The following is a 13,891-nucleotide window of genomic DNA, read 5'->3' on the forward strand; positions in this document are numbered from 1 at the left end:
GGGAGAACGATGAGTGAAACAAAGGACAGCGATGACTGGAAGCAGCTCTAGAGTAAAGCCTCTGGATATATGGGCTCTATGTTCCAGTTTTACATTATGTGTATTCATTTTGTGTGGTTTAGCAACCAATGAAAGACACTAATAACACTGTTCCCACTTATAAATGGTCCTTTAATCCATCTCAGTGAAATGATTAACAACACTTCCCCTCAAATCCTTAAAGGGAATGAATATCCTGAATGCGTTTGCTAATTCTCCCTTTGTAGATCAGCTTTTGTTTTGTTTTTTTTAATCGGAAATCATGACTCAACCCTTTAACTTTGTAATGCAGAACCATGCCAAGTGGCTGTAGTATAAACAACTCTTCCTGCTGCTCTGTCCTTCTGCTTTCAGTTTGTTAGGGTAGCCGTGTGTGCTTGTTTATATACCCGTATAGAAAAAGTGTTTGAACGTCTTTGATTTGTCTTTACCTGCCTCCAGTCTATGTAGTCCTTGTAATCTAGGTTGATAAAGGTCATCAGCAGGAGTTCAGCTTCTGCTGTGTTTGCTCGGCTCTTGCTCAGTTCATTCACAATATCCGTGAACCATTCCTTATATGCATTTCAATTATGTTCCCTTGCATATTGTCTTTATTGATTCACTGGTTTGTGTGCTTGTGCTTTTCCTTATTTCCAATGATTCTGCCTCCATTTAAAGCATATTGTAGCTAAAGACAGATATTTCCCTCAGTGGTTGGTCGAGACCAAAACCATAGCATAAAGATGGTTATTAATGGAGTAACATTTACCACTTGGTCAGCCACACAAATGCTATTGTTGCTCTGTTACTGCAGGATGTGTAATGACTAATTATGTAACTGTTTACTATGCGCCATATCCATTTTTATTTTCAATAATATCAGTCAGTTATCCCACAACTTGTTTCTGCTTCCCCCAAGCACCCCAAAAACATTTGTCTTTGTAGGTGTCAAAGTATTCATGATCAGAATAATGCCTTATTTTCATGCAAGTTTTAATAACAGGAAGGGGTGGTTATCTTGGTGTCATGGACTTCAAGATGCTAGATAGTGCATATAGGTACAAATAAATGGATAGTGTTGTATTTCAACTAATAGACTCGGTATTAGTAGTGTAACGGCAAATAAACCAAAACATAGCAATATAGATATAAGGCCTTTCTTTGTCCCATATTCTATACAGGTTAAGGCTTCATCTTTCAGACTGACTGTTTGTTGTGCAGTCCATCATCTTTGTATCTTGTTTGGTGTCTGTTCTATGCTTTGACAACAAAGGGTTGTTGGTACTGTCCACTGTGTGAAGCTGAGGGTGGGGAGAGGAAGGAGAGGGGGGCACCTCGGGTTTGATCCGGCTCTCAGGAGCTCTGCGTGGCTCTCTGCTGCAGGAAGGGAGGAATGCTAGGTGAAAGGGCACTGACGGCTGCCAAAAGTGCTACGTGTTTGCTACCCGCTGTACACACACACACACACACACACACACACACACACACACACACACACACACACACACACACACACACACACACACACACAAACACACACACACACACACACAGCGAGCTAAATGTTGACTAGCTGCAGTGTTTCATATGTAATCAAATGTGCATTTCAAGGACTGACGCACACTTTTAAAATCAATGGAGACGTTTTGGACAATCCAAAATCTGACTAATATCTTAGTGTCAGCTGTCTTATTTAAGTGTCTTAAATCCAATCATGCATGGTACAGGAAATATCGTTTTTCTGATAACTCAAATGTAATTTGCTGATAATTATAGCCAACCTCATTCAACAAATATATGAAATGAAAATCTATCCTTTCACAGTTTTCACAGGCTCGTATATCTGTTATGGTGCAACAACAATTGATTCCAAGGCCTCTACAGCTTGTTGTCGTTGGGGTTAGAATGCTCAGAGATTGCACTGTATTCTGCCTTACCATAGTATTCTAGGCAGAAATCTATTTTACTGTAAATGGATGAAGCATTTTCTGAATTCCACTGCTCAAAGTATTTCTGTTTTTCTTTTTCATTTTAAAAATACTGATATTTCATGTTTCCATTCATTCGAAAAACAGATGTCAAAACAATATACATTGCATGCCTTTCAATTTCAGACTTTCGACCAGTGCACAGATAGCGAGATGCAGTTGGTGATTATCTCACTTCCTTTTAAGGGTATAGTCAAATAATGATCAAATGGACAGCTTTATGGATTCAAAATCAATCAACCACAACAGAAACACCACATTTCTTCTCGTCATCTGGCTTTTTTCAGTTTTTTTTTGCTTCCTCAGTGATGTAGAAACAGTGCACATGGGGACCCTGCAGTCACTTAGCAAAGCTACTGTCCTCCGTCAGGACATGGTATCACTGTTTGCTGCACTGTTTGCTGTCCAGGCATACAGATCATAGTGACCTGCACTAAGGAAAGATGCCTTTAGTTCTGAACTATGCGACTGAATGATGCACTATTGTTTCACAGCATAACTCTAAACTGTGTATAGAGGCATTGCTTGGTTATTATCTGTAACAGTCCGACACGTTCCTATTTCATTGTGATACATCTGATTGGATTTGCCTTTAAGTTTTGTATCTGGAGATGGTTGCACCATTTAGTTTTAAATTCAAACTTTTTTTGGAGATTAACACATGACTCAATTAAAATGGGTTGCATCTCAAACTAGTAAATATTGAATAGTCCTCTGCAACTGTTACACAGCTTATATAAAGTACGAACTGTTTAGACTTTAATATTTAAGACATGAGATATGTTTGACACATCTGACCTAACATTTGTGTACAAGTAAAACATATTTCAAACCAATAACACAAATATACATTTTTTGTAGATAATGAGTAAATGATCAGGAAGTTATACAGATTGAGATGATGAACTTTTGTTTTCTTCTTCTGAAAACTCATTACAAACTGCAATTTAATCAAATATTTGGAACCAAAGGAGCAAATGGACATTTGGCTGTCACAGCTGTTCATCTCAGCCTCAATAGTGTAATAGCTCAAATATTAGATGTTGGGCCTGTGACTTGTTATTCTGCTTGTTGTGAAAGGATTCATTGTAGTTTGACAGTGAATACATTGTAATACAAAATACAGTTTTAACCAACTCACAAAAAAGTAATACAGAGGAAACAACTTGTTCGAAAAGTTCACTTTTTTACAACACAGTCTTGTTGGAACGTTTTTATTCAGTTGTCTTTTTATTACCACAGTGGAGGTTAGATAAGACAACAAATGTCTCTGTGAATACATGCTGTACATTACCGCACATGAAATGTCACCATGCATTGTAAAGTGCCACCGTAACATAAATAGAGTCTGCGTTAGGACATAACAGTGGAGTGCATGTTCCACCATCCTGCTCATGGCTGCCTGTTTCTTTTCCCTTCATCATTCATCTATCTAAATACCATTGAAACAGGTTTGTACATGCATGCACAGCAATATCACATAGTTATGTTTCAGACAAACAATGAAGAAGACTGTTGCAGAGCTCTGGGATGTCGGGGTCATGAGATCCTGATGTTGCGCTGTCTATTTGACTTTAGGCTGTGCAGCAAAAGATCAATTGCCTCATGACTGAAGTTGTTACTAGAATTGATGACAGTAGATAAACTGCATAAAAGTCTGTTTTTTTCTATGTCGGCCATTTTGAAAAGCATTACCCTTGTTGGTTTGTTTCGTGGGTGAACTCTGTTACTTTTGCTCTAGATTTCTTCAGTCATTCAGAGGGCAAGCCACCTCAAAACGAGTTGTAGAGGTCTCAGTTGTCCTTCGCTGTGCTGGGATCATGAATCCTTCCATAGAGAGGCAGAGGGCAGGCTATTTCCTTCCACAGAATGCTCTGAGCCATGTTTGTCTTTGTATTCTCAGGGAGGGCCTCTTCCTAACCACCGGGCATTGTGCTCTGGTCTGAAGGTCATTATCTCCTGAGAATGCAATAGGCTAGTGCAACCTGTTCCCGCTGTGATGTGTCCCATGGAAATGTGTTACTGACCATCCATATTCCTTAATGTGTACCTGTTGCTTTATTCATGAGCATTGTATGGTTTTATGTTTTACTAATACTTGCAATATTTCTGTTATGATATCTCCAGTACTGTCATTGGAATACTGCTCGCTGCTTAGTGTCCTGCTTCTCAATAAAAAGCCACACAGCTGACCTTAAAGTGTTGGATTGAGAAAGTGATTCATACATGTTGTGCTTAGCAGTGAGCTGAACATTATAGAGAACACCCTGGAAATCCCCCTCCTATGAATTCATTTAAGGATTTGAGTCCTCCCTTTAGGGTTTCCTGCCATTTATATAAGTTCATCCCGTTTTACAAATGTAGACTTTGCCAATTGCTCATATTAGATTTTTTTCAAGTATATTATATATTAGATTTCCTCTCTTCTTCTCTCTCCACAACATGTTGGCAAACCCCTCATTATGTTGATGTTGTTGTCGTTTCAGCAGGTATCAATGATTGTTACCGTGTTAATATGGCTTTTTAGTTCTGAGTTACTTTTTTAAGATGTCAGACCTTATTTTCTGAAACTGTCTGACTTGACTGATTGAAGAGTGAATTAAAGACTGAGAAATATAAAATATAAATACTTCTTCCACAAATAGAATAACATTTCCTCAAACTAATGTATGGAGAACACTGATAAATGCCTTATCTTTTTTTAAACAAAACTTTTTTTGTACCCACTGATTGTTTTCCATCTTCTCCTCCAGTTGGACGACATCCACTACCCTCCCTCCACATACCTCAGGAAGTCCAGTGACCCAGAGTTGTCTCATGGATTAAATTCTGCTCTCAAATTTAAACTACACCTCAATGAGGATGGAAAATACCTTCGAAGGAGGAGCCTAGGGGGTGGACTCACAGGTAATTATTTTGCCCCCTATTTCCAGATTCTTACAAGTATTTTTGTTGCTTTAGATGCCAGATTGATGCATTTGTAAAGCTGATGGACCCTATATTTGTATATTTTACTCTGGGGTTTCACATAATATTTGCACTGTTTCCAAGCTTTAACACGTATTTTAAGTGGTCGACAACAGTGGATTTCTTTCCGTATTTTTTTCAACACATTAATGATTACAAACTAATGTCAATTTATCACCTGTAGATTACCTAATAATTCTTTAATGGGGATGAATGATTTTAGTTTGATTGATTGAAACACTTTTTAAAGTAAAGTGGTAATGACAGTAGATCTGTAGGACTTTTTATTCAAACAGGAAGGGATAATCACTTCTGGCTGCCTGTCACTTTAACCTGTACTTGAGAGAGTATAAATGACAGCGTGCGTCACTACTATAAAAAATCTCTAGAGATTAGTTTGATAAACCTTATAAGGTTACATCATCTTGTGCAGGCAGCAGATAATGAACACACAGGATGCCCTCCAGAAGTGTAAAGCTTCACTTTAAGATAATATTTTCTGAAAACATTTTTGAGTTGTTTTGATCCTCTCACATGACATTTCTACTCGCCTAGCAAATCAAGTAAACCAAACATAAGATGTTTTTTTCCCCAGAGCTTCTACTGTGTCCGTTATTTATATAGCCATCAATATTTACTCTAAATTAATTGAAATCATAAACCATGTTTTCATAGGCTTTAAGGAAAATCTGCACAATCAACAAAAACTTTCCCCATTTAGTCATTTTTCCTGACACCCCCTTTCTAACAGTGTTGATGAGAGATTTCCTTTATGCCGGGATGTGATGGCTTAAGTGAGGAAAGCTTTTGCCAGTAAAGAAGGAAAGACCACAGTTTTCCCTCCTCATCCGGTTTGGTCTCCCTTCAATTCTTCAGATTTGACTGAAGTGATCATTGAAACTATAGAGATAACTGTAGCACAGTAAATACTAGATCCAGTGATATTCTTTGCAATTATCTGAAGAGGAGTGAGAAATAACACCATTAATTAAAAAAAAAAAAAAAAACAGCAGCAGTGTTATTGTGCAAAGGCAAACAGCTGTAGCTTTAAGCTGTTTATTTAATGTTAAGTGTTTTTGTGGGCATTTCATGTCAACAGTTGAGTCAGCAGTTGATAGAGTTGACAGGAAATGAGTGTAGAAAAAGATAAGTCTCCTGCAAGACTCGATCTGCCGAGGCACCAGAGCGTCAATCCATTACATTTACAAAACTCATATTACTGTTGTATTGGGGGAAGATATCAGTCTTCCACCTCTAAATGAACACCTACAGCAATAGCGGGACCATGAATTTATAGACATGCCTTCTACAGTTTATAAAAGCGTAACACATTGGATGTTTGACTTATAATATCTCATGTGAACTTGAGATATGTCCTTTATGTTCTGAGCACAGTCTGGATATCTTGCCTTACTTCACTGAGCCAAGTTTTCTAAATTCTCTCCCGTCTCCTCGAGTGTTAACTTAAACAGGAAATGGAAATATATACACGTGGATAAAGGATGAGAACACTTCAACAAAGAATTATTCAATCCATGTGCCAGACATTAAGATCTGCTGATAATGATACTGAGGCTGTTTATGTTATGTTTTAATCTTTGTTTTACCTTGATGCACTAAGGTTTAATGAAGAGGGCACATAAAAAGAGCTTTTGGTGCCATCTAGGGGCCAGCACTGAGAGCTAAAGAGGAGATCTGATCTCAGTTTCACAAACGATACTTTTGTGCAGAGCTCCTGTTGATAATAAAACGTATTGGTGAATCATTCTTCTTATCATCCTCAGACTTTAGTCGCAGTGCAGTGCAGTGCTGGTGCTTTGATTATGTATTATGGGACTACATTTTCCCCCTCTGGCAGTGTTTAACCCTTTGTCACCCTGCCTTGCTGCACAGTCAGAGCCTTTAGCTTTGCACTCTTAAGAAAAGCAGACGGCAAGGATTATCTTATGTCACCTGTATGTCAGTTCTGTCTCCTCCATTTATTCCCTCTTGTTATAAGTCAGGGGTGGTACTGTGATAACTAATGACAGTTTGAATTTACAGTTGTGCGACAAATCTTGTTGACAACCTCACAGTATAGTGAAAACACTGTTTGGATCCTTTACTAAAGTAAAAGTACCAATAAATTGCAAAAATGCTCCTCAAAGAAATCCCTGCCTTGAAACACAAATAATAATACTCATTATGTAGAAAAGTGGTCCCTCTCACTGATGTATTACTATTTATTACTTAATTATGATGCATTAATGTGCAAATAGCATTTCACTGTTGTAGCTGGCTCTAGTTGAATTAGTTCTAGCTACTGTACAGTTGTTGTTCATCTGGTGGATTCCAATGTAAAAGTCATCCCATGTGTAAGGGTCACAAAACCTATTTTGGGGATATGAGACGATTGGAGCAGGGTAAAGAAGGATACACATTTTTGCTTCTCAAATTTGTAGAGTTTATTTATTTTTAATAATAAATATATCATTTTATTATATATTTGCGAAATAATTGATAAATGACCCTCTAATTTCCACCAGTAAAAACAGATTCAGCTATCTGAGTAGTGTTTGGGGCAGACCCGGCGTCATGGGCGGGCCCCATGGGGTTGGGCCCGCCCATCCAGGATTTGGGCCCGCTGTTTTAATCAGGGCTGAATACCACATTTTTATTGTTTTATTATGATGTTTATTGTTGTTATTTGTAGTGCTTTGTCCTAATATTTATTTTTGTATTACTTTAATATCATTTTTTTATTTTGCTAGGAAATTCTGAATGAAAGGCTGCGCGCAAGACTGGTTTTTCGCTGGGTTGAGTCGTGTGGGTTTTTGAGTGAGATGCGGCACAGCAGCCTGTCAGTTTACTCTTGCTAGGTTAGTGGTTCACGAAAGGAATATGGCAACTCAGCGACAGATGCAGGCACATTAGAAGAAAGCAGTTACGTTACCAACGAGCAAGCAAGTCAGCTGGCAATCAATTATATTTTGAAGAGAAATTGACTGTCAAGCCGGCTCTCTCACAAACTCCTGCTCTGTGCGCAAGCAGACCGCTGCACAGGCTCTCTGCCTCGCTCAATCTCTCTCTCTCCCTTTCTCTCCATCGCTCAACCTCACTCCACCTCTCCACCCTGTGTGCGCTCAAGTTTGCCTGCATGCTTGCCCAAGTTGGCACAGTGTTACAAATGTGCCACAAAACCAACCAATGGATGTATAAGACCGTCAACAGCCTTATGGCAACCTAAAACCCCTCTCTTTCCGTAACGACAATTCACGAGCGCCTCCCTCCTCCCCCCCCCCCCCCCCCCCCGTTGACGAATCGCGAGCATCTAACAGCGCCCCCCCCCCCCCCCCCCCACATGTTGACAATTCAGATTTCCCGGGAAATGTAGTGTCGTGGTGGGCCTGTCCTGGTAAATCAAATGCCCGCCCAGAGATGTATGTCTGCCGCCGGGTCTGGTTGGGGGGGAATCTGTCTTGCGAAATTCCCCAAAATTGCAAAACATTAACTGACCTTGTCCTGTTGTTGCTCTGCAGGAAAGTACCTCCTGCTGCCCACCGCTCCCCAGCAGACACACACCGCATCGGAGACCTCTAACCTGGTTCGCATGTCTTCCCTGTACCTCGGGAAGTCAGACCCCTCCCTCACCTCCAGCCTGGTGAGTACCTCCTAAATAAAGTGCTTCTTAATAACCATGAAGCGGGCAACTCTGTCTGTAGACGCTTCGTAGGATGACGTTTCTGATCGGGACTATGATATGATCTCTGTTCTTGTTTTTCATTTCTTGTTTGAAACTTTGCTGCTGCCATGACTCTCTTGTAAAAGAGCATTTTTAACCTCAATGAGACTTAGGTTAACCAAAGGTTGAACAAACTAGATAAATAAATAAATCATTAATCACCATATTCTGCATCCTAACCTATGCTCCAGTGAGCTCACCGTTTGAACAGTTGCAGGCAACATCACTAAACTTCTCTTGCATGTGTCTACACATATTTGACAGTGAAGTAATAATAATTTGTTTATCCATTGTATTATTTCTTATGTGTATTTAGGCCTGTCGCGATAAGCAATTAATTGACTTATCGTACAATAAATAAAAATGAACTCGATAACTTCTCTAACCTCGATAAATTGCCGTTTACATGCGTGTTTGTTTACATAAGGATGTGACCAGCATTTTAGCCAGGCGTGCTGTGTCTGCCGGCCACTCTACCGGCCATGCGCGCTGTGGCTGCTGGCAAGGCGAGGGGCGAGGCTCACACACAGCCAGTTCAGGACACTCCGCGTGCAACAGCGTAGCAGCCAAATGAATAATATAGAGACAAGCAGGAGACAACGTGTGACCTACTCGAGGGGAATTTGAAGTTAAATGGAATTGGTTGCGAAACCTAATTCCACATCTCCTGTGGGGGAATATTTTAGACTTAAGCCAAATCAACGAGGCGAACCTACGGACTTGAATGAGCCGTTATGTCGCATTTGTTTAAAAAAGGTAGCAACAAAAGCTAGCAATACGACCGATCTTAAACTACACCTGAAACACAACCACCCCATTCCGCTTTCCAAGGTGGGAGCAAACACGGCAGCTGGAGATGGAGAGCCCCCACCTTCCCGACAGTTTGCTATCAAAGATGCATTTGCCCGACAATGCAAACATGTTGGTGTTCGTTGCTCGAAAACGTTGAAATACAGATTTGGATATGGCCTGTTGAGGCATCTGGGTCTTTGTATGGACAGTGGACTGTAAACTTGACTGTTGTTTTAAGGAGTTTTTTTTTGCTTGTGAGACAATGTGTGCTCATATATATAGATATATATATCTATAGATATATATATATATATATATCTATATCTATATAGATATAGATATAGATATAGATAGATATATATATATATATATATATATATATATAGATATATATATAGATATATAGAGCTCTGTTTTCCAACCTGAGTCTATTTAATTTATTGTTTCAGTTGTTTGTAATTTAATTAATTAGCTATAATTTCATTAATTAGTTTTATTTATTATAAATAATTTGTATATTTGAATATTATTTCACATTTAATTTGCAATGTTGAATGTTCTGTTTGAAAGGATGTACTTGAATTATTATTATATATTATCATTATGTCATTGGTCTGAAAATGGTCTTACAACAGTGCCAACAATATTATCGTTTTCCAGGAAAAAGTATCGTCCAACAAAATGTATTATCGTGACGGGCATGTGTATTGTGTTTTTTTTATGTGAATTTACTTCTGGGTACATAACATGAACCATACAACATAGGTGTTTTAATTTATCAAGAACGATTCATGCAATTCATAAAGGCCAATATTGGGCCTGTGGCTGTGGCGCAGTGTTCACAGGTTCAAACCCCACTGCAGTCAGCATGTCGTTGTGTCCCTGGGCAAGACACTTCACCCCCAAATTGCTCCTGTCGGGGATTGCCCACAGTATTGAATATGTAAGTCGCTTTGGATAAAAGCGGCCCCATGTCATGGCCATTTCTACTGATCATAATTCCATTGTTGAGGTCTACTAGAATAGATTTACATTTTTCAATGTTCCAAAATCTCATTGGTTTCTCATACAGCATCTCTGTATAGTATGTGTATTCACTCTCTGTCCTACACACCTTGTTGGAGCTCCTGCCCCCCCCCTCCCTGTGAGCCCACTGTGCTCTGATGTGTGTTTATGTGTTACAATGGTGTTTGTTAGCAACCAGAAAATGACACCAGTAATGACAAACTGAGAATGCTGCGTGGGGTCTGGGTGCCGTGTTGGCGGGACTTTGAGGGGCTCGCTGCTCCGCCCTTTGAGGCTCAAGGAGCGCACAGTGTGAGCTGGATTACTGGTGTCTGCGTGGGGTCTCCGAGACAACTCCAACAAGGCGTTCTGGGGCAGCATAGACAGGTATTTTCTGTGTTAGTTTTACTCGCTACAGGGTGTACTTTGAGTGTTTGTGACTTTGCAGACCGTTTACATGCAGAAAAAGCTTCATAACACACAAGGGGACGGGTAATAACCGGAAAAGCATGACATGGGACCTTTAAAGCATGCCTGTTGAGGTTTAAGTTTAAAAAATTTAAAAAAAATAAAATCTGAAATAAAACCGCGTTTTGAGCAGGTTCAAGTGTATCCCTAGTTTGAATGGAATGACATCATGAAGGCAGAGGTGACCTTCAGCGGGCTCTGCTCTTTCAGATGACATTGACAGATACTCTGATGTGATATATCGTGATCTTGTTGTCTCAGGAGTGAGATACAATCAAAAGCGGATAATCCAATGCTGTTAAGCGATGACTCATTCCCACTGTGTGCTCCCTCGCAGCTACAGAAAAGGTTAATGTAATAAAAAAGGATGCGCTTGTGTGTGTGTAAAGATGTGAGTGTATGTGTGGCTGATTTGACTGTGATGGTACATTTTGGACACTTTCCCCATTAGTGACCTAAGTAGTTTGACCCAGAAAAAGGCACTGTAACCTGAACCTCTCTCATTGACATCATGATGACTCTGTTTACAATAATGACACGAAGCAACACAACACCACCAATCCAGTACGTGATACACTTACAAGATACTGTATGTAAGCTATTTCTGTACACTGGGGGGAGCTAGTGCATTTTCAGTCTAGTCTAAAAACACAAACATAACACAGCCCACAAAATAATTGTCCTCTACTAGATAAGTCCTCTACTCAATGTGTTGACTCAATTTAAGTTTGAAAACATGATGCCTCTTTAACATTTTGAAGTTTGCCGGTATTTTAAGATACTTTGTTCTTATAGTAATACTTTAAAAATCCCTGTAGGTATTTGTTTCTTGCCAACCATCACATAAAGGTTAGAGCATGAAAACAGATACACAATATCTTTCTCATGGATATTAACAAGAGATTTAGAGTGCCTACACAGGAATAATTTAACAATACTTCAATTAAATTTGGATAGATATGCATGTAACTACCAAGACTTTTCTTATATGGCAATTATCACGTCATATTGAACATAAGGAGAATTTGCCAAAGTGCTCTGAGCTGTGAACCAGTCAGATGTTAATTGAGAGGACTGTAATGCTTTCAGGTGAGGCTGTAAGGTCATGGGGACCCAGGAGACATATTTTCTTCATCAGACTTTGTTCAGCAAAATGGGCCCCAAGATAGATGATGGAAAATGGGCTCTTTGCTAAGGAGAGGCATTGGGGTGCAATGCACGGCTGTGGTGCATTGTGTGCCCGCTCCACTATGTTCCATGCTGCACCACTCCAACTCCAAAACATGAGTTTTCATGCTGAATGGAAAAACTGATTGGCAGTTTTTGCATATAATACAATGTGAGAAAATTCCTTGCACGTCCTTACTGTAGGAGATTCCACACTGAAGGACGAGTCCAGGCGTCAATTAGCTACAATTTTGCCCGGCTTTCCTCTGGTGGAACTAATGATTGCCAATACTGATTTTTTTCTTTAACTTATCATTTGTATTCTGTACAGTCGTGCTGCTCTAAAGTCTTCCCACACTTTTCCCAGCAGTCATTTGAATGTGTACAGTATGTAATCAAATGTCTTCTGTTATACGCTGCTCAAATGTTGTCTTATCCTTATTTCTATTCTCAACACTGTTTGCAAACCTCTTGTGACTCAGTGGTTGGCACCATGAGAAAATGAGATGCTGGTGACCGCTGCTAACATATTGTCTCGCGTAGACACAAGCTGAATGGCTGATGTGTTGCTACATCTTTACGGTATCTATCGGCTGCTCTGACACCTCGGGGGTTCGTCTGCAGCCACTGTTTCATCCTGCCTGCAGAACAAGCTTAGAGAAGATGGAGAATTGCTTAACCTTGGTAGAGAAGACAAACACTTCAGCTACTAACCTCTAAATGAAAGTTGCTCTTCTTTTTGTTTCTCAATTAGAAAAATTAGAAAGTTCGAGTCTTATTTGCAATATACAAGCGAGTGGCATTTGTCATCTTGATGGCGATATGACACACCAGTCTCTGCCCTTTGTGACAATAAATGATTTGAGTTTTGAACTTCATACTGAATCTGTTGCGCTGAACATTGCAGTCAAATCTAACTGCTGGCAGATTTGGCAGATGTATTAATGTCTAGAGAAATTATAAATATGGTTGGTATACATCCACAAGTGAACTCAATAATTGATATGCTAATTATGAACATTTCCCAAAAATTGATAACATTTATGACATTGTGGACAGATTAATTTCAAGGAAAATGTAGATCATCATGGAAAATATAAATTCACATTTTTCTATATCCATGACTCAACGGTTGAATGGAAAATCAGAAAAGGGAGAAGTCTTGTAGAATTAAGTAAGTCTGGACTGTGTTTAAGCTACATACTATTTTGAAACAAGCAATTACAACTCTCGCAACATAATAGTCATTTATCAAGTCAAATGCTCACTACCTCGTAAATATAAAAGTTCATGGGTGTGTATGTAAGCGCATGTATTAATGTGTGTATTTATATACATACATTATTATTTATATTTATTTGTATACATAGATTCAAAGATCCTGGGAGCGGTTTTGATATTAAAATAGATTTAATTAATTAATGAAATTTGTAATTCTATATGTGCTGAAATGTGTCTCTTTGCAATTGGATGACACCCGGCAGGGCTGTTTTCTTTAAGCTATGCTTTCTGCCCTCCCGCTTCTACTAATTGTATTTTCTGGTACCTTGTCCATACTGTATCAATTGTCTGTATTAATATTGAATTGAGTTAGTCGATAAATAATAAATAGAAAAATACAAATAAATCGCCAAAACCATACACTTCAGCGTAAGCGATTGCACAGGTGTGCTGCTCGTCTATTTTAAACTAAATTAAATCAAGTTAATTAAGGACTCACACCACTTGATGTTGTTTAATAGCTATTTGTATATTCTCATGGTTA

At 39.1% G+C, this 13,891-nt stretch overlaps 1 protein-coding gene across 8 annotated transcripts in view; it reads left to right on the forward strand.

Annotated features, from left to right (window-relative positions):
- mast4 (microtubule associated serine/threonine kinase family member 4) overlaps nt 1-13,891 on the forward strand; it is a 92,356-nt gene that overhangs the window by 11,102 nt on the left and 67,363 nt on the right. For all 8 annotated transcript variants that reach the window (XM_079658649.1, XM_079658659.1, XM_079658660.1 and 5 more), the window contains exons 2-3: nt 4,760-4,913; nt 8,492-8,613. In XM_079658649.1, the coding sequence (XP_079514775.1) occupies nt 4,760-4,913; nt 8,492-8,613 (276 nt within the window). The remainder of the gene's footprint in view (nt 1-4,759; nt 4,914-8,491; nt 8,614-13,891) is intronic.

Source organism: Notothenia rossii (genome assembly GCF_949606895.1).
Source record: "Notothenia rossii genome assembly, chromosome: 11".
In the NCBI taxonomy this organism is placed as follows: domain Eukaryota; kingdom Metazoa; phylum Chordata; class Actinopteri; order Perciformes; family Nototheniidae; genus Notothenia; species Notothenia rossii.